Source organism: Ischnura elegans, chromosome 5 (assembly GCF_921293095.1).
Source record: "Ischnura elegans chromosome 5, ioIscEleg1.1, whole genome shotgun sequence".
NCBI lineage: Eukaryota > Metazoa > Arthropoda > Insecta > Odonata > Coenagrionidae > Ischnura > Ischnura elegans.
In genome coordinates this window covers 120,455,720-120,478,261 of record NC_060250.1, presented here as the reverse complement: position 1 = coordinate 120,478,261, position 22,542 = coordinate 120,455,720, and the positions used below count along the sequence as shown (strand labels likewise).

The window sequence follows — 22,542 nt, the reverse complement described above, 5'->3', positions numbered from 1 at the left end:
AGACTGCTCTTTCTTTCTTTGAAATCTTTGATAATTAACATTTTGAAAGTAATTGCCTATTTCCAAACTTATTCATTTCAACCAACACAGGTTTCGGCACATGGTGCCATTGTCAATGTTGAAAATGTTTTTTTCAAAAGTTTACCCTGCAAAATGCCTTGAAAAAGTCATAATGTGCCGAAACGTTTGTCGGTTGAAATAAATAAGGGTGGAAATGGATAAGTAATTTCATCATGTTAAATACCTTAAAGATTGTTTTTTTTTTCAATTTTCCCTAGGATTGCGAGGGAGGAGGCGGCCGTCTTCCCCTTAAACCTTCTAGTAAAGGACTACCCGAGGACCTAAGATGGGTTTCTGGAAGTAATACCCTCATATAATAGTTCCCCCGCCTTGGCCGAGGTATAAAAAAGGCAGAAAACCTTTTCGGAGGGGGGTTTGAATAATGTTCAACTCTAAGGGGTAAAAAAATGACTATTTCAAGCACATTTCTGGCGGAGAAGATTCTGAAGAGGGGAGACCACGGTCTTAGAAAATGAGACATCGCAAGCGAAGGGAGAACAGGGGTGAACCCTTGAAAACCACCCCGCTCGCTACGACCTTATAATGACGTCATAGGATGCCATCCGCCCTGATATGATTACCTACTAGTAGAATGATTGTCAGTGAAATTCTGGAGTCACAAAAGTTTTCATTCCCCTCGTAATAGTTTTAAATGCTGGATATTTAATAACTGTAAGAAGTAATTTTGGAAAATGCATTTTCAAATGCTCGCTACCATAAATTGGGTCTGGTTGGGATATTCTCAGCATCAAAACTACAAATATAATTGTTCCAAAATTTGCTCTTGCGGGAAATTATACCTTTGAAACACAAGGAATGATGCACAAAGTCGATCTGTTTCTTCCACAGAAAATTTATTTCCGATTGGGAAATGCCTTATTTCAAAAGTGCAAGTTTTTTTCCGAGTGGTGAATTTTATATTTTCATTTGAGAGTCGTTAAAATTAGGGAAATTATTACTGTCAGAATACATAAATATAAATAATTTCCAGTATAAAATTATTTTTTTTCAACATTTTTTACTCGTAAGTCATATTTGATAGGGGTTATGCCATTACGCAAGGGACATTACCACTGGCGTAGCCAGGGGGAGGGTCGGGGGGGTCCGCCCCCCCCCCCGAAATATATAAATGCTATTATTTTTCTTCATAAAAGAAAAGAAAATATTGAAAAATTATAAATTTACATAATATTTCTTTGAACAATGTAGTTTTTTCGATTATGAACAGTGTTAAAATTAGTTTATTTAAAACCCTCTACTTAGTACCTTGTTTTTCAAAAATTTCCCCCTCTGCTTTTGGACCCCCCCCCGAACGAAATTCCTGGCTACGCCACTGGACATTACTGCGAAGTAATATCAGGATACAATGGAGAAGTTCCAGAAGGAAGCTTGGACTCATGTCGCAGGGAAATGTAGATCAACGTCTGAATGAGCACAGACGGGAATTTCTTCAGAAATTACCAGCGCACGTCTACCGGTTTCGTTTACTCGCCAAATATGGATAGAGGTCAACATGTGCCATCTTCCCCTCCTTCCTATTTCTGCAGGTCCACCCATTCTCGGACTCATCGTTGTTCGAAGATTTTGGGGAATAAAGTTGAGGCCGCAACATGAGGGAGTTTTAATAAATAATTATCTATTCACTCTTTAGATGCTTGAATCTTGCATTACCATGAATGGTGTTTGGATCCTGAAAAAAACAATATTGACAAGGAGTTAACGGTGTTATAAATATTATTATTATAAGTATTCCTTAATTTTCTATGCTAATCAATTATACAACAGTATGGTGACCATATGTGAGCTGTAAAATCGAAAATATAAACTAGCTGGAGATTAATCCTGCATACTAAATGGAGAATTAAAAAAATGATGAAAATTAATCGTATCTTCTTTCACTGCCCTTAATTTATTTCAGTAGCTTCTCCTCAGAGCAGGAATATTTTGCTTTTCTTAAAAATTATATTTCATGCCGAGCTCATCATTATACTCCTGTATAAAGCCCTCTCAACAACCGAGTGAAATGGATTTTTTTCAAACCATACTACGCGGCACTTAGTTTGTACTGCAATAGGTGAAATTTTCGAAGCTAGCGAAGCAAGCGCCGAGATGCTGAACTAACTGCCCCAGTTTGAGTTCCCTTCTTATATGAATTTTCTGAGTCGTGCGAACGCATGAAAATGTGAATTTGAGAATTTCGCCGCGCCAATGTAGCCTTTTCAAGTTAACATTTCCCGAATAAGTTTTGACTTTGTAGCATAATTTTATGCCTGGTGCTATTTGTTGCTATTTTATTTATCGTGTAGAGTTATGTCTTCGTGGGAGGTCTAAGTTATTCTGTCAGCTTCTTCATACTCAATCAAACCTATCTCTCAACGGTCATTTTACGGGAAAGTAAACAATGGGAGTAAACGTGAAAACCAGCTTTTTGGCTGTTATCTCTGGATTTAGCCTCCTTGTTACGTTTGATACAGTATGGTTACTGGCTTCGTTTATTTCATATCGTCCTCTGTCGACGAGAAATGATTCTGCCTGCCAAGGTATGTTGTGTACATTATGTACGTGATACATCGTTTTTACTGTGGCGATTATTTAGTTATCTTCTAATTTTTTTGCGATTTCTTGTTCTTGTTTGAATTTCAGATAGGTTCAGTGAATCCATCGCCACGGATTCTGTGTTGGAGCCTCTTTTATTAGATTGTCTACTGTTACTGTTATTTATTCTTCAACACTCCCTAATGGCACGCATCAATATTCAGTGGATTTTGGACAAAATTGGATTGGGGGTGCTGACAAGATGCGTATACGTCTTAGCTTCCTGTGCTGCTTTGCAGGTACTGTAAAACCTCATTGAGTTACTCAAATGTTTGTATTTGTTGGGTTCACACCTCACTTTGTGTATGATTATCATATCACCATACTATTTGGCTCAGAGTGCTGTTGAATAAAGTTATTATATCTTATTTCTGGTGCTTATTGTGGTATAATTTCATGGTTTCGTTCTTTTCGTATAAATATGTCATACCGGCAAGTAACAATACCTCTGTCTTACCAAATTCCCCGAGGTAGATTTTATGGTTACAGTATTTTCTGCAAAACCATGAAAATTCTGGAATTAACTCTGATTTTATAGATTTTGCTGATAAAGGCGATGGATGAAATCAGATAAAATCAGCTTTCAAATCAAATAAAATCATTCTTAGAAGCAACCTCATGGTGACTACAATTGAAATATTTACCTTATTCTTGATGGATAATAAATTATGGTAGGTGTATAAAGAAATTTGAGTTCATGATGCTTTCCATCTTAAGAAAAATCACGGAATAAAGGTATTGCTGGTGTGATGTATAGGAAGCATAGTATTATTCCTAACGTCGCAAATAGGGGGCTATATTTTTTCTGTTTTGGTGGTTCATTTTCCTCTGTTTGAAATTTGGGTTTTTAATCCTCCACTTTGCTTAGGAAGTCATAAAATATTGCTTTTCTATTATATTTGGGTATTTTGGGAATGCTTTTTTCTTCTACTTATTGACAGAATGTAATATAATAAATAGTATTGGACGATTAATGGAAGGGTGAGCTGTAGCAATGGACATGTAGCTGGTAAAACAAAAAAAAAGTTTCCATTGGGTGTCCAGATTATAACTAATGGGTCAATATCTCCATGGCCTCCAACGTTTTGGCTCCCGACTTACGCACTAACTAATGAGATGGAAATGGAAACCCGAGAACAATACCAGACCATCATTTGCCAAGAAAGCACCAATTCATATTTCATAGCTCTAGAAAGTGATAAATTATTATATGTACTGTGTGCAGTATTTGAATGGCTGAGAGATTGGTAAATCCTTAAGATCTTGTCTTACTTCTTTTGAAACTGGGAGGTCATCAGTATTTATTTTCTCTTTTTGAATCCGGTGAAATAGGTTGACACTAGAAACTGCTCGTTAATCACAAAAAAGAAGTCTAATAAGCTATATGGATTTGGGCACTGATAATAGTATACTGGCGAGCCAAATTTGTGATTTGGTTACAGAAGTAAGAAACATGTGGGTTAATATCAAGCGCCCGAGAAGGATATTTGTTTACTGTGAATTTTAATCATTAATTAGGTGCAGGATGCCAAAAATTCTTGGGTAATCGTATCTAGCCTAACCATTAAGTGTATTTACACCTAAAGGCCTGTTTACACGGTACATTAACACGTACGGGTTAATGTCTAAATGTATGAACCTGAGAATGAACGCCAAAATGCACCGTGTAACCACCCAACTTGTGCGAATGCATGCACAGAAAATAGAACCTGTTCTAATTTGGTTCATTCATTCGTACATGTTCCGTTCCTGTCCACAAAAATCATTCACGCAAACGTACATTAACTCGTATGTGTTAATGTATCGTGTAACCAGGCCTTAAGATACTATATTGACCAAGGAAGCCAACATAGGTAAAAGACTCATTCAGGTCGTCATTGATTCTTGTCAAGAACTAGAACTGTGTTGGAGGCCGATGAGCTAGTGTTTTTTTTGTAGATAATATAATATTAAGGTATATGAGGTAATTGCTAGCAAAATTTAGCATTCAGAAAGTATGGAAAACCAATATCATTCTCTTCAGCACCTCTGTTCATCTTCTGGAAATTATATTTCCTCATTCATGAATGGGTAGAGCTTATTAATTATTATTTCATCCATGAATCATGTTCTATTCCTATCCCTTCATATTTTATTTAATATACATCCCTCAATCCCTATTTTAAGTGTCAGGGAGAGTGCCATGAAAGAATGAAAACATGAAAAACAGTAATTTTTCTTGAATTTTCAGATTGAGAAAATTGCAATACATTTCTGAATGAAGTCTGGCTTTTTTTTATTATGTAATCACTTCAATGAATTTTTATTTCATTTCGAAATCAATGGCCAAAACAACAAAGCAAGAAACGATGGCTGAGCTCTATTTCTGAAGTTCTGTTATTACCAGGAGTAAACTTATGTTCCCCTATCTGGCATAGGCATTTTTCATTACTTATGATATTAAATTTAGTGCATACATTTTCATTGGAAGGCCTCATTCCGTGAGTTCATTGAAGAGGTATCTTTATGAAGATTTCATCCCTTTGCAGATTGGCCATCTTTTTTTCTAATTTTTAGGGAATTATATGCTTAAGGATTCATTTTGAATTTTACTCTTCATTTTACTTTTGGTTGTGAATGAATGGTTTTCATTAGTATTTGACTTATTTACTATTTCACTTGTTGCACCTTGTATAACGTTCCTGTTGGAATATAGTGTGTGTACCTAAGCCTGATCTTTGGATTATTCTTCCTCATAGAATAATCCTCAAAAGTTTTTAGAATAGCAATGGCTGATGCCTGGTTTTTTTCGCTGATGGTAGGACCCGTGGGAAAAAGAAATCACAGTGGGAAATTTCCTTTCCTTTTGTCTTGCTCTGGGTCCACATTCTTTCACTTGCATCACCACCATCACATTTCCATCCCTAATTTGTTACGTTGTGGTCTAAATCCGTATCTGCTGCATGTAAGCCATGTGAGCTTTTCACATTTTCCTGCACATATGTCTTATTCTGATGTATGTAATCTAACCGATATCTCCCTGCATCTTCTTGACTCTTCCATTTGTACCTTCACCCATAATGATGTTACTGACTACACGGCATGCAGGCCGACTTCAAGCATGAGTGCCGTAGTGCCCCGACGCGTGTATTGGCACCAAGATAAAAACAAATGAAATACATAATAATAACATGCGTATTCTAGCAGACAATACATTACAAATTCAAATTTTTGTGTTTTGTTTCCAACCCTTACTGAAGCATTGCAGTCCTCTATCATTACTAGATATTTCTTACATGGGATTTCTGTAATTACATGCTTGTGCTATTCGTACACCCTATATGCTTCTTCCTTGTCACCGTGAACTCATGAAACACGTGTAAACGAGGTGAGTGAGTCATGCCTCATTTTTCTCCATTTACTTGTTCAATACCTATGTCTTTCTTACCCAGCTTCCTGTTTTATACCAAAGGTACCCATGATTCTCCATCATTGCTCAATTTTTTTATATCATCATTCAATGTCATTTAATTTCAGGATAAATCATTTACAGCTCTTGATCATATATTTATCAAGTGTAGAGGTTAAATATATTTTTATCTGGAGCTCAGAATAAGCTCTTGTCTTGTAGCTCAAAGCTTCAATATGTAGTCTAGCATTATTTTTTTATGCAGTTTAAAATGTATTGTTGTATGTATATTAAATGAAGTTGCTTATTGATTTTAATTTATCATTTCTTAGGGGATGATGAATTATTGGCAGCCAGTGACAAGTGTGTGCTTATGGGATGCTCCAAGGGATAGTTGGATCGGCACAATATTTTGGAGTTCATTGGTAGCTATTCATGTAATGTCATGGTTTATTGTCTATGGTGGGTGCCTTCTTGTTGATGTTGGAGAACTAATCGGATTGAAACAGGTGATTACTCTTCCTGAATTTTCCTTGCTTGTCTAGAAAAATTATGTTGATACATGTGAATTTCATTTTCTGTGTCTCATGGTTTTCAGGTGCTGTATTATGCTAGAGGGCTGCCAGACCCCATGAAGTCTAAGTCAGAACGCCTTATTCGTTACTACAAGCACATGCGCCATCCAAGTTTTATAGGTTTTAGCCTGTTGTTTTGGGGAGTACCCCAAATGAGGTAATATATTTTCTTAAATATTCTTCATTCATTAGATTGTTATGGTCCGTGGATCTCTTGAACCTTGCGACCCAGGTTATGTACAAGTATAAAGGTATGTTCATACTATGAAGGGCAGTGTATAAAGTTTGTGCTGCCATTATGGGTCTAAAAAATTAGTTTCCTTGCTATTGGAATTATATTCTAGGATCATGTTCAAGCAAGGGGAATAAAACAATACATGGATGCTTTAATTTTCTAAGTTGGAGACACAAAACCCGCTGCTTGTCTGCCCCAGTGTAATTGGCCTGGTCATTTGAGTGATGAACATGGTGAATTAGATATGTATTTGTTATTCGATGCCTTTCGAACATTCTCCCCACATTTTTCATCCTCCCCCTATTTTCCCTTCAACTCAAACCCCTTGTTTTTGCACATGGGCAACATTCAACAACCCTCTTGATATTTTCTTCTTCCACGCTCTTTCATGGTTGAGAATGCTCTGAAGACAATACCCTCCAGCTAACTTAGGGATTGAAATGCAAAATACCTCTCTGCCAAGTTGCCACTTCATATGTTGTCTTAGACTAGTATGGTGAAAAGAGGAAGACAATACAAAGTGTTTGAATTTCTCTTGCCATGAATTAGGCCCGAAAATATAATGCCATCATAAAGGAAATATGTAAATATTCTCTGGCAACGGTCAAAATTGGTGGAGTGTATTATTTAGATACATATATGGATTTAGATAAAGTAGGTAGAAATTTGTAAATGCTATGTCGTATGGCAAGCCACAAGGAGAGGACTATCTTAGTCTTTGCTTTAGTACCAATTGCCTAGTTCTCTGCTTGGCCATGGACAGCCTCATCCTTGATGATGCCTCTGCTACCATCAGTTGAAGCCAGTCCTATGCTCCTCAGAAGTCAATATGGTGGATAACCACCCCAGTGATAAATTGAAAACTACATAAACCTGTCCGTTGCTATTTTAGCATATGCGGCGTACTTCAAGTCCTTAGTGGCAACCTTCTTAGTTTCAAATATTTTCATCTAAAGATTTTGATATCTATAATTGCTGCCATGTAGTAAACTTTCATACTCTGTAGAATTTCCTTTCCCTCATGTTGGATCTATGATTGCAAATGCATTTTGAAGGGAGCTGGTGTACTTGGAGCTGCAGCAAGTAAACTAGGTAGTGAATATGAGTGAAGGTAGGTTAATTAATTTCAGGCTGTGTGAGTCTCAGAGAAACTGAATTTTCAAGAGGATTGACCAAACTTACTGAATCCTTGTCTGCTCACCAAAGTCACGTGGTGGCTGAGCTTTTCTTCCTTTAACCCCACACATTTTATTACCTGCCTGCCAGCCCCAAATATATTTACCGTAGAGCTGCCATATTTTCTGTCAAATTGTGATAGGAAATTCTGAAGTTGTCAAGCACATGTGCTGGATATACTGCAGTGGTGTTTCAATGTTATAACCCTACCTCTTTAGTAATCATCCAGAAGTGCTGAAAAATAACATTCTGTAACTTCGATTTGCTTTCATTGTATTTCTGGAGAAAAAAATGTTCTGTATTGAGGGAGTGTCTGAGTCTCTGGAAGAGATAAAATACTAAGGAAATGAAATATGTATGCATTAGGAATAGGATGGATGCTCCTGGGGTCCATAGTATATTCGAATATCAGTTCTCTCATTACCTAGGCATTTTTGTGTACAATTACACTGTCTTGATGAAAGATTACGATACCTCCACTGCATAAACGCTTAACAATTGCCCACCGAATCAAATCTGCTCATGTAGTACAATAAGGTCTATCTAGATGTGTGGATTTGATTAGGTGGGCGATTGTAGAGCGTTTATGCAGTGGAGGTATCGATTACTCACTGAATGAACTTTGATGAATTTTTTCATCAGAATTCAATCAGGAGAATGGAATATTATTTTTCAGCTTTTCTTTACCTCTCTTAAAATATGTAATTGTTCAGTTTCTCTATCATCCTGAAGCACTGTTATTGTTGCTTTTTCCCTCTCTGTTGCTGTCTTGGACACTGAGAATTGGTTAATATCCAGCTCATGGATAATTAGCAAAAGAGACATTTTCCATGTAGGTGGGGCTTGGTGGTCAGTGGGTAGGTAAGAGAGCTACAGAATGAAGGCCCATGATTTCGAATATGTATAAGTAATGGAAGTTCAGGATCTAGGTACCATCATATCTGCTGGATATCAGTCTTATCTGCACTAAGTTTTATTCCTCCAAATGAACTTATTATGAAATAATGTAACTATTAAATCTTATGAACTAATTATGTTGGGAATATTGGTTTTTTTATTGCACGTCCTGTAAATATTCATTCTATCCAATATCAATTTCCCTTGCATGTCTGAGTTATAGTAGCCATGTTATTTTGTTGTGAACAAGGCTAAATGATGAAATTATTTTTACCTGATGAAATGCTAGCAATACTATGTATTTCAATTGGTTGGAATGTTTTCAACTCTTTGTTTTTATCCACAGTTTGGATCGAGCTGCCCTTGCATTTCAGTTGACAATGTACATGTTCATTGCCTGGAGTACTGATGAGGAGGATATTTCATATCTACGTTACCAGCTGGAAGACAAAGAGACTTATGCCAATGGGGATTGGCACTATTCACCATACAGTAAAAAACTTCATTAACGTTGACTGAAATGAACTAGTAATGTGTCACACAATGTCACTGCCGTCCTGATGAAGGGAACACCTGATCTTCTAGAAGTACAAGCTTGTATTTTTGTGCTATGCAGTAGGCTTGCCTGTTGTTATGGGATTGGATTATCATACCGTGCTAAACTATTTTTGGCCAACATTTTCTAAAAATCTAATCAGTGCCTTAGTCATCTCTTACACTGAAAAATTACTGCAGTATTTTGTGGAATGGATATGTAGACATTTGTGGGATAGGGCTAACACAAAGGGTTGGTTCAGTCAGAAGTCTGGGCAGAGGAATTGTATAGCTTTTTAATCTACATTGGAAATTTTTTGTTGCACCAGGACCAAATTGTATTATTATCTTAGATCTCCACTGGATTTATTAGTCCATCTAATGATTATTTATGGTATTCTGCAAATATTTGAACGCAAAAAATTTATTTAAAGATAACAGTAAACATCATCACACAGTGATATAAAAAACTCCTCATAGCATGCCTATAAATAGAGATACAATGCCATCGCAATAGTAAAGATTTTATAACCTTGTGGAATGGAGGTAATTGCACAGCTCAAGACAAAGTGCCTTCCATTTAAGTGTTCTTAGCCACAGATGAAAGCTGACTCCGAACGTGGCTTAATCCATGCACTAATTTGTCCAAGACATCCTTTGGTAGCTCCAGGGTTACATCAGTAACTTCTGCTCCTGTAGAAATGTTAGACGGGTTCTCTTGAATCTTGAACCATGAAAGAGAAACAGCCAAGTATACATTAACTTGCCTTGGACTCGCACAAAAAGTAAATACACAAAGGAATCAGTTCAGTGCCTAATAATCAAGAAAATACAAATGTTGGCAGAGAGGACCACTAAATCAGCTTAGAGAGTGATTGAGTAGTAAGACGACTGTGATTTTTCTAAAGACAAAAAAATCTTGTACAAATTTTAAGAAATGAAATTTTTCCCGTAGGCCAACAGATGTAAATATTTAATGAAAATTTTACGGTGCTGACATGGAAATTACGAGATGCAAATATGTGTGTGTGTGTGTTCTGACTTAAGTGGGGTTATAGGAATAGTGTTTCCTCCCGAGTAGGGACTTGAATGGGTTTCAGGAATTTAAAATTTAAAATGCCTTCTGACGGAGTACCTTGAGATTAAGAAGACATTGTCCTCCTTTTTGGCTCCTGCTGACTGAATTGCCTTCCGACTGAGACTGTTCCGATGAAAAACGGGGAGACGGCCTGGGACACACTTCAGTTGAGAATGAGATGAGTTTGGGTCCACCAATGAGGGAATTGCTGGCCAGGCTTTTCCACTCGGCAAGTGCCAAGAAGATTATCTGTCCCTCTCTGCTTTCACTTGAAACACCAGCTTCCTCTGAAGTTTTCCAGCATTCGTACACAGCCTGATCTGAGAATTCCCCTAGAGATCTGATCACCTAAAAGGAGCAAACAGCAACTTTGGCATCATCTTGCGTGCAGTTTCGAATGCTTAACACTATGTACTAACATTTTTAAATTTTCTACTTTAAACAATTTATTTTTCTCCTTGTGTTGCTAATATTTTATAACAACTTTAGTCATTTTATTAACTGAGCTTTAGATTACCACTAACATTTACTGTCACTCATCAAAGTGCATCTTTGACCAAATCACCTGCAAATCAAAATGCTTCCTTTCCTTTATTATTTGGAGTACAAGTCTAAGTCAGTTAATTTAAAAGGAAAATTGTTTCAATGTTACCGCCAATTGCTGTTACTGTTACAAAATATGTACTTATTTGATGAGTGAGATAAGAGAAGGACAATCTTATCTCTTAACTATAACAGATGAGGCTAAGAGTGGCCTGCTTTTAATAATCACGTTCAAAAACGAGACTGATCTCTGTAGCTAACCAAATATTTAATGTTTATTATTTATTTTTTTTTCTAAAATCAATAAAAGATTTAAAATTATGCAGTTTATCAATTGACTACCTTAGCAGTTTCTCTCATATCTATTCCCAAAACCTGTGAATGATTCTTCACCATGTCTTCTGGTAATTTCTTGGAATCTTTGTAGTTGTAGGAATCTCGAAGGAGTTGCATTACATTATCCTTTGAGTTTATCTGAAAATGTGAATGAGAATTCTTCAATATAAAGAAAATGTACTTGCTACATAACATTTCTTATAATACTTGTCAGACTTGGGTCAGATGATAAGGCTTTGTGCTGGGACTAGCCAAAGTGCATCTTATCTTATCCAAAATTAAAAATCCATTCTTGAGTAACTCCTATTAAAATGATACAGGAAAGTTTAAGCCTATTGACTATATCAATCAACAAAGAGTTCTAGGACATGTGGGTGGTACTCCCTATCCTCAAGGGAGAAATACCTGTGCCCTAAAGCTAAGACTTAAAAGGACCTGCAAGGCAAAATTTTACCCCAAAATTTAGCTTGGCTCACGATGGACAGGCCCCAGGCTTCCACAACCTTATGCCAAGTTCATGTATCTAATGCACATCAGTCCATTGTTTAAGTGCATAATTCCAAGGAGTGAAGTAATAATATAGGTACTTTCATTGGTGGTTTCTCATGGAACCATTTACTGCATTTTATTTCATAAATATGTAATGAGATAAAATCCAAATATGTAGTAGTTACTTGGTTATTTTGCAACACTTGAGATAATTAAGTTTTATAATGAAACTGTTTAGAAGTAGAAATTTTGTTGCACCTGAACTCCCAACTTCTTATTGCTCAGGACTTCCATAAGTGTGTCATTTCTATGACCCATAGTGGCCATTCCCATATAAAGCAGTATGTACATAACATACAGCAAGTCATGGGATGCATGACCTCATGGAATGTGTTTAATACCTTTGCATCTTTCATAATTTATTCCTTCATGACGTGATGACTTTTTAAATTTCATTTGCTCCTTTTCCTAAAGATTGTGGAGCCCATTTTACGTATTCTACCCTGGAATTGATTGTGAACCTTGTCCATCAAAGTATTTCCCTCAATTCAACATAGCCAGTGCTACGGCTTATTTAATTGTTCCACGATTTTTGTGCTATCACCAGAATTTTCTTAGAATCAAAGACCGAAGCATTAATTTTCATACTTGGCATTACAGGTAGCTCAATTAAACAAAAAACAATGCAGCAAGACCTCTCACTTGGGAACAGTAAGGGTAAAGGAAAATGGGTGCTTAACTAAGAAACGTCCTCAAGTAAGCCGTTACCCAAAAAGAAATTCTTTAAATTTGGTTTTATTGCACAAGTAAACCAACTTCAAAAGGAATTAAAGGCAACTGATAGCTATTCTTCTAAGTTAAACATTAAACCTTAAAAATCAATCAGGAAAATATTGAGACTTTCAATATTGGAACATAAAGGGAAAACATTGTAACTTCAAAAAAGAAGTTCTTGAGTTACTCTTCTACGTTTGACTCTTGCAAAAGCGACAAAGACAAAAGAGGGTTAAAAAGGTTGATCTGTTTAATAGATGAACTATCAACAAGGTCCTCACGAGAGTGGGGCTGCAGAAGCAGATTTCAGTGTTTAATGTTTGTGATAGGTCGAAGTAAGAAGAGATTTCACGGTACTTTTGACAGTAAAGGATCTCACTGTACAGCTGAAATCGATCTATCATATAGGTCTGAAGAGGTGAGTAGTAAGAACATCTGACGTGTACGTATGCTTTTGGCGAATGCAAGTACATATAAAGATAAGCATAAATTTGATCAACAACGTAATACATATACGTTTTCCTGGAGGTTGTCTTCGTTTTGTAAAATTACATTGCTAATAATCACTTCCTAAGAAAATACACTTTAATAAACCATAACAAATTTGAGTAGATGATCTTAAAGATTTTCCCTCTTTTCTATATGACATTAAAACTTCTATTTTTTTAATCTTTCAATTCCTCCCACAATCTTTGGCTGGCTAGTTTTCCACCTTCCACTAATGACTGAACTTCTTTGGAGGTATTGTTGTTGAACTTCAGCACCAACACTTTTCTCCAACATAAGATTATTACGGAAATAAAGACATAACTTTGATAGGCTACTGTACATAGTTCAAGTCAGTCTAACTAACATTTACACCAAACACTTCAACGACATTATTATTATAGTATTCTACCGATTAAGGTAGGTTTCCATGGAGTACTAAAGAGGTGATCTGGGAGCCTCCCTTTCCTTCCAGCACTGCCTTCTTTAATTCACTGTAAGGCCTACTCTCTTTCAATCTATCTAAAAATCCTATTCTTTTCCTTCCCCTCCCTCGTTTCCCCAACATTCTACCCTCCAACACCATTTTCAACATCCCCTCACCGCTAAGCAATAACTCCATCCAAACCTTCTGTCTCCTGCGTATCTCATCTAAAAGCTTTCTCTCCTCGCCAACCATATCCAGCACTTCGTCGTTCCTTTTCCTCTCCGTCCATTTCACCCTCTCCATTCTTCTCCATACCCACATCTCGAACGCCTCCAATCTTCTATCGTCTTCTTTCCTCAGAGTCCACGTTTCCGCACCGTAGAGAGCTACACTCCAAACCAAACTCTTCACTAACCTTTTCTTTAAACTCTTACACAACGATCCTCTCAGAAGCTCCTTCCTGCTCATGAACGCCTCCTTCGCTAATGCTATTCTCTTCCTGATGTCCTTACTACTGTATCCGTTTTCCTCTAACGTACAGCCTAAATAGTTGAATTGCTCAACCTGCTCAAGTTTTTCACCACCCACCTTTATCTTGAGTCTCACATTCCTCGCTCGTGATGCTTTACTAAACCGCATAACCTTAGTTTTCTTGTGATTAATCCTCATCCCAAACTCCTCGCAACGTTCGTATAACGCATCCACTAGGGCCTGAAGCCCCCTTGCTGACTGACTGATCAACGCCTGGCCATCCGCGAATCTCACTGATTTGAACATCATTCCTCCCACTTTTATCCCAGCTTCTAACTCATCCCACGCTTCCCTTACCATCTCTTCAGCATACACGTTAAAGAGCAGTGGCAATAGAGGACAGCCTTGCCTCACACCTCGGCCAATGCTTGCCCACCCAGATTCTCCGTCCGCTATCCTCACTTGCGCAGTCTGGGCCATATACAGATTACAAATCAGTCGTCTATCCCTCCAGTCTACACCTATTCTCTTGAGAATATCCATTAACTTTACCCAGTTCACCCTATCAAACGCTTTTTCAAAATCCACGAAACACACATATACGTCCTGCTCATATTCTAGGTTCCTCTCCACGAGGGCCCTCATTATTGCTATTGCATCACGAGTTGACTTCCCTTTTCTGAAACCAAACTGATCTTCGCCCAAATACTCCTTTGCCCTCGCCTCCATTCGTCTGTTCAATATCCTCAGCACTACTTTAGCCGCATGGGATATTAGGCTGATAGTCCTATAATCTCCGCATTCCACAGCTTTCTTCTTTTTCGGAAGCGGAATTAAAACCGTCTTCACGAAATCCTCCGGCCAACATCCCTCCTCATAGATCTTGCGCACTAGTTCGAAAAACCTTTTCTTACCTTCCTTCCCTAGATTCTTCAGAAGCTCACACGGGATGTTGTCCACGCCTACTGCTTTCCTAGCCTTCATATCACGGAGTGATCTCTCTATTTCTGAATCTAATATCTCCGGCCCAAGATTATCCTCCTCCACTGCACTTTCCTCCTCTAGAGTCAATCTCTCTGGTCTGTTTGTTCCATCATACAGGTCCTCCACGTATTCCTTCCACCTACCCTGTACCTCTTCTTGCTCGGTTAGCATCCTCCCATCTTTAGCCTTAATTTTAGACATGGCTTGTCCTCTTTTGCCGCCCGATAGCGACTTAACTTTGGCGTACAACGCGCCTACTTCTCCATCCTTCCGGAACTTTTCCATTTCCTCGCACTGTCTTTTCCACCAAGCCTCCCTTGCCCTCTTAGTTTCACGTCGTAACCGATTATTCAATTCCCTATACATTCTTTTGCCCTGTTCTGTGTCCACGTTCTTCCACTTCCTCCTCTCCTCCATTTCATTTACCATTGCCTCCATTATCCACGGCTTCTTTATCCTTCTAATGTCAACGTAACCAATTGACTTCTCCACCGCTTTGACTATTCCCGTTTTTATATTATCCCATCTTTCCTCTACCGTCTTGGTACTTTCAATCTCCCGTATACTAATGTCCACTAGCTCCTGATATTTTCTCCTCATACTCCCCTTCAGGGCTTTTACGTTCCATTTCTTCGCCTTCCTAACTTTCATAAGTCTTTTGAATCTTACGTTGCATTTCATGAGCACTAGATTGTGGTCCGAATCCGCATCCGCTGCAGGGAAGCTGCGCGAGTTTTTCACACTGCTCCTAAACCTCTGTCTTACCATAATGTAGTCTATTTGATATCTCCCCGCATCCCCTGGACTTTTCCACGTGTACCTTCGCCCTTTATGATGATTGAACCACGTGTTTGTGATGAATAATTTGTTTCTCCTACAAAATTCTGCTGCTTTCTCTCCCCTGTCGTTCCGTGTTCCTAGACCAAAATCTCCTATTTCGTTTCCATCCCTCCCTTCCCCGACTGAGGCATTCCAGTCCCCCATCACTACCAGATTTTTCTTACCCGGTGTGTCTCTAATTATTTCCTCGAGCTGTTCATACACCTCGTCTACTTCTTCCTCCCTATGATTGCTAGTGGGCATGTAAACCTGGACCACCACAAGGTTGGTGGGCCGCGCCTCAATTTCTACCACCAGAATCCTATCGCTTACCTGGTCTATACCTACCACACGCTTACCCATCTTCCCGTTTAATACTAAAGCTACCCCTCGCTGGCTTTCTTCCCCTCCACTATATATAACCCTATACCCATCACTCCAATAGTCCCCCCCATCCCTCCACCTCACCTCGCATAATCCTAAGATATCTATCCTCCCTTTATCCATTTCCCTTTTGATATTTTCTAACTTTCCCGCCCTCATCATAGTCCTCACATTCCACGTCCCCACATTTATAGCAGACTTCTTCTTCTCCATCTTCTTGGTCTTCTTTTCTTCTTTCTTCATTGCTGCTGCCACTGATGTTGATGATGATAAGTCTCTGCAAGGATTTCGCATGTTGGCGACCCCGAGGACCTTGCCGACCTTGTTGCCGTGCCCGACACCCGCCCTTTGCGGACGGGTCCCGGGCGATGAGATTCCGAGGCTCATTTGGTTGTACTCCATGTGTTCAGGGAAGAGATAGTTGGTAGGGCTTCCCACTTCCATTCCAACAGTGTTTTTTACGTGACACCATCACGCGGACTACCTTTCGTCTGGCTCCTACCCTTCAACCTATCTGGCATGGGTGGCCCTACCGGGAATAATTTAGAATTAATCCCGCCAGTGCAGCTCTAGGGGTCATAGGAGCGCGCAAGCTTTTCCACCGCGACAAGGTTGTAGCCCAAGGGAAAGGTTCAACGACATATAATATACAAATTATTTACAGTTTTACATCGTCTGAGATTAGAAATGCATGCATGAGGCACAGAGCTCAGGGAAACATCTCTTACAATTTGTAATAATTACCTATGTATCAAAATTGCATATGGTCGGAAATTTTCCTTCGTTTGTTGGGTATTAATAATCCTTATTTGAGCCAAGCACTACCTCCTATCAGGTTTCTCTGCTACCTGCTAGCAGCCTGCATTGTATAGGCACTCATAGCCTCACACCAAAGTGGCCTCACATGGCGGCAGCTGGAACCAGAATGATATCACATGGGTTTTTCCCAGCATTCATACTTAGCCGTTGCGTTTTTGCGTGCTTGGAAATTTTCACTTTTTATTTAATCGCAAAAAATTGATATCGTCATTTAAAGATCAAAACACGTGAAATACGTACTCCAGGAGTAATAATCTTTAGGAAAATAAAAATAGGAAACCACCCTATTTTGCACATTGACTATTAGGTTTTATGCACTCCTCAAACAAAGTTTTAAGTTCTTTTTAATCTGGGGGGTGGTTCAGTGATGTTGGAAAAAGTATTACGCTCGGAAAAGTCAGTAAGAAATATCACACAAAATTTTTTTGTTGGTTAATTATTTGCCTGGAATAGTGAGTAAAAACATAATATGCAAAAATAATTGAGAGCACACTAAAAATAAAGCTACACTTTGATAGACACTTGAGTAGGTATTTTATCCACTGACTGCACAGAAAGAGAAACCCTTGATTAATCAAAAGGGAATTTCCTCCCAAAATAATCATAATGGGTAATCATTGTCATTTTGTTTCTGATCCTGGCCAATTCATAGATAGATTCTCCTAGATTGCTGCTGCATAGGATGTCATACATAAGTCGGTTTCCATTTCTCTCTCCTCGCACTAAAAACCATTTTGCCAGCACTGTTGTAGATTCCCATGCAAACCAGATTTCCCCATTAACACAGAAATTAATTGCGAGCATACTATTTACTAAAACTATTTCAGAATTTTTATGCAGCGATATTTTGTACGAATTTTTAAGTTTTGTTTTATGAGCTTACTCAAAACTTGAAGCTCAAACTTTTATCTCATGGTATTTGCTTGTTCATGCATCTGTATGCTTTGCAAAACATTCCCATGGTGGGGTAGTGAAACATACGACATCTTGCAAATAATATCTCAGCTTTTCCTCATCAAACACAAGGAATTCGCAAACAAGGTGAAAATACAGTTAAACCACCATCTTCATTAGCAAATTAGACCAAAGAAATATATCGAACCCAATATGGTGGTCTTGGCTTCATTTTTGCCAATCCAGTGCACAGCAGTACTCTAACCAGTTAATAATGTGCATCAATGCTGAACAACCCCATAGTTCATTTGGATTGAGTCTGTAATAAAAGGGACTTGTATTTTGATCCATCATCCTGAGGTGATGTTCTGCACTCCATCACTGCTTCTCACCTGCTCTTCAGTCCCTTTTTGATTTTTGTACTTTACCGGCAATTTCTCATTTTAATGAAAGGTTTTCCCTAAAGGTAAATAAACAGGCATCTTGCAATGATGCTACCAGCTAACGAAACATGGATGCATAGTAAAGTTTGTGTTTTTTCCGATCCGATTTTCACCAAAACAGTGGACTAAAATATCTCTGGCAGCATTAGGAGTTAAAATTATTTCACTGCAGAAACACAGAAATGACAAAATTAAGGCTTGAAAAACCAGTCTACTTAGGGTATTTATCCCACAGGGGCATTTATGTATCAAATACATCAGATTAATACGCTCTCATTGCATCAAAACTTTCTTTGCAAATTTTCCGCTGGAGATAAGGTCAACTGGATGATGTGTTGGACTCATCATCATCAACAGTAATCATTGATGTAGCTGTCTACTCAACTCGGCTAATCTTTTAACATTATGTTATTCTTCCGTTGAACTTCTCTCATCACCAGCACAAGGTATCGTGGCCCCTCTCTCCCATTCTCCCCTTCCACCTTTCCCTCAATGATTATTTTCATTGATCAATGATTACATCGTGTCTCATGATATGACCAATCAAACTCCCATCTTCTACCTGAGGTTTTCAAATGACTCCTCTTATCTTGTACTCTTCTTGTAACTGTGGCACATCATTTGCCACACCAAGGTGTTGAACCGGAGGATACGCGTTTTGACTCCCAACCGGATGGCCCGGATCAAATCTTGGCGCTGGCCAGTATATTTTTGGTCTGTTCCAGATAAATTTCAGAATGTTCAAGGAAGTTATTTAAAAACAAGCCATCTTGCGTGCCCAGGCCAGTCTGTATATTGAAGTGCTAATAAACACTCCTCTACAGAAATTTCATGAGAAATTCATTTAGCGTTGCTATTGCTACAGAACTTTCAAATCGCCAACTATCCATCCATTTGATCTTCAACTTTCTTCTAAAACCACACATCATAAGCTTCCAACCTTGATTTCTCCAGCTCAAAATGTAACTACTAATAAATTGCTTCTTATCTCCAATGATTCTGTTTTCAGGTGAAAAAAGACTCATCTTTTTGAGGCATTGCCTCTTTGTTTTGGTTTTTCTACTGACTATGTCTTTATTACTTAGTCCATCAAGATGTACGTAGGGCAGTCAAAATATGAAAATATATAGCAGCACTTCAAATTCTCTAATCATTATGATCAGCTGAACTTTTTCAGGTGTGAGTATTATGGTATATGAAGCCAAAGTACAGTTTACACCTTAAACCTTTTGCACCTTACATTGGTAGTAGCTGAAAAACAGTTGCACAAGCAAAAAACATAACATCGGCTCTGGCTGACATGGATTTTTCAACGAAAACAACCAGACATCAGCTATTGCTGGCATGGGGTACGGGAAGTGATCGCTGTGGCAACAATGGTTGGATGCATTCCGGTCCTATCTGAGACCCAGCTTAGCGAGACTTTAGGGCCATTCCTCAGCAATTGGCCCACTACCTCCTACTCACTCATGATCCTCCTCTTTGTATGAAACCGTTGTGAAGTGTTTATAATATCAATTATTTTTGCTAAGATACGCTTTGTTGTACACTCCAATTTTTTACGTTTTGAAATGAATTCTTGTTTTTTTTATGTACATAAGCAATTTTTGAACGAAATTTTAATGCTCCTAATAATGGACTTCTGGATTTGGAGTAGTACCTATGTTTACCAACTTTGTTATTATCAACACTATAAATCTGTTTAAAAAAAAGGCAATCCTTCCTACATCCTTAAAAAATTTTAGTTATTCATATAGAAGTGCAAATCATTGGAAATCAAAACAAATACTTGATTTGAAAAACATGGTAACACAATAAGTTTACAGCGTACTTATACTAACAAGATAGGATTAGAGAGTCTAGTTCAATGGCCGCGTGCCCCATGAGTTGGGTCCTAAATTGGATGGACGATGTGTAATGTAGATGTGCACATTGTCAACTCTTCCCCAAAAAACAGCTCCATAAAGAGGTTTAAAATATTGTTAGGTTACTTCGAGCATGAAAAACGTTCTCCTCTCGTAGACACTAAACCTAAGCAGGAACAGGCTTAAATAAAGCTTAGTAGGCGATACATGATAATCAAATGACGTGCGATTAAATATGTTAGAAAAATGTAATCCTGGAGCAGAATAATAATGAGTTTCAAGATGCACATAAAAGCAGGGGAATTAAGAGGTGTGACTATGCAAATTACAATACATGGTGTAAAGTATACATAACATAGCGGCATGCAACAAAGAAATTCAATCAAAATCATATATTGATCTAAAAATTGTATGCCAAAGCAGCTAAAGATTGGATAGAGTTGCCGTGTACAGTTTGTGCGGATACACGAGCAAGGAATATTTTTTTTTTTAGTTTCAGCCAGTCACTGTTTAGTATAGTGGTAGCATTATGCATTAGGTTATTTTGAATTACTTCGTTCATGGCAGTTATTTCTCTAAATTGCCAGAGCTCATCAACACCATAGCTAGCAGAAACACTTTGTCATTTCAAATAGAAAGAGTCGCTATAATAGGATATTTTGATTGTATGTAAAATCTGTTAAGGTATTGTAAATTGTATGAAAATTGTTTCTTGAAATTATCCATGGAATTAACTAGGCTCCATGCAATTTAATTATAGGCACTAGAGAATGGAACTGAAAATATACTTAAGAGAAATACCGACCAGAGTTGTTCGATTCATTCACTTTGATGAGCAAACATGAATTTCTCCGGCTTCGTGAACAAAATACAAAGGTAAGGTGACAAAATCAAGCCGACTTTAAGTATTTGAATTTAATATAGTATGTATACATGACTCTTTACATAATATATGACTCCTCCCAAAATATTTAAATTTTTATTACTTAAGGAGTTTTTGTATCCATGTAAAGGAGTAAAAATATGTAGGTGAGCTGTCAAGAAAAGATAGGAAAAAATAATGAAGGCTAAAATTCAATGGCACCTGGACGTTCAGTACTAAGGGCGTTTTTTGAAGTTATTAGGAAAGATATTTCGGGGCAAGAGAACATGTTAAAGCAACTACTAAATCAATATCATCCCTTAGGATTTTCCCTACATCGTTGAGATCATATTAAGCTTACTGAACGTAGTATAAAAGGATAATTGGTACTTACTTTCGAAATAACTTTCAAGGCGTCGGCGATTTCCATTTCTAGCTATTGTCAAGCAACTTTAATGATAGAAAGAGCCTATGATTCTTGTTATAAGCTTCATTCAGCTACTCGAGAGGCTTTTAGTCTGACCACTCAGTAACAAGAATTTATGTAATTCCTTGGTCTATCCTTCACTCCAAGACTTGTCATTCATCACAAAAGTAAACGTTATGAACTTCCCCCATTCAGTAAAGTTGGCCCAAAAAACGCGATGTTTCAGGATACAAAGGCGGGAATATGAAGTCGCTCAAAAAGGTGTTCATGCAACTTATGTAGTAGAAAAACTAGTTTCAGGGTTTAAGTCCATGGTATGAAAAAAAAATTGTTAAAAGAACTCAAATCGGCATCGTATGCGTGCATTATGAGAATACGAACACCATCAAAGCATTTTTTGATGAGCTAATAATTTTATACGCATGTATTCTTTCATGTTCTTGCGATACTGACTTAACATTTTGGTGAAGTCATGCAGAATTAACAGTAAAGGTAGGTACTTTCAAAAGAAATTACCTCATGTTTGCTTTTATCACCATATCAATTCCAAAAATATACGTCTTCAGTCTAGGTTATATTGCATTTACTAGCATTACTCGTAAAGGAGTAGGGAACCAAGGTTTTTAAAAGCACAGTAAAAAACAGAAATTACTGATGCCAATGCCAACAGCATTTGCATGCAATAGAGAGTATAAGAATGCAAATACGTAGATTGCCTGTTGGAAGCGATTCAATGCTTTCTTTACACCTGGGTCAGTAGCGGATGCAGAAAAAAATCAAGGGGGTGCGCCAAAAATATCTTGAGTTGCCTTTACTTTTGTCGTAATAAAAAATAATCGAGTCACATACAAAGTTTAGGAAAGTTTCAATTAAAGGATTGGACACATTTACAATACAGTGCCATCTTATGTCATAAAAAGCTACTATTGTGGTCCTGCAATGTTTGCAAGTGGGCCCGCAAAGGGGGAGGCGCGCGCCCCC

General features: G+C 37.9%; 2 protein-coding genes across 2 annotated transcripts; one reads left to right on the top strand and one right to left on the bottom strand.

The window, feature by feature from the left end:
* The first annotated feature begins 2,209 nt into the window (after positions 1 to 2,209).
* LOC124159480 (nurim homolog) lies at positions 2,210 to 11,402 on the top strand. Its single transcript, XM_046535312.1, has 5 exons — positions 2,210 to 2,600; positions 2,704 to 2,894; positions 6,376 to 6,552; positions 6,642 to 6,775; positions 9,273 to 11,402. Exons 1-5 carry the CDS (start codon positions 2,462 to 2,464, stop codon positions 9,433 to 9,435), a joined length of 804 nt encoding a protein of 267 aa, XP_046391268.1. The 5' UTR covers positions 2,210 to 2,461; the 3' UTR covers positions 9,436 to 11,402.
* On the bottom strand, positions 9,867 to 21,745 carry LOC124159481 (COMM domain-containing protein 9-like). The gene is made up of 4 exons (XM_046535313.1): positions 21,529 to 21,745; positions 11,424 to 11,555; positions 10,596 to 10,886; positions 9,867 to 10,184 (listed from the first exon to the last, which is right to left on the bottom strand). Exons 1-4 carry the CDS (start codon positions 21,562 to 21,564, stop codon positions 10,041 to 10,043), a joined length of 603 nt encoding a protein of 200 aa, XP_046391269.1. The 5' UTR covers positions 21,565 to 21,745; the 3' UTR covers positions 9,867 to 10,040.
* Positions 21,746 to 22,542: the final 797 nt, after the last annotated feature.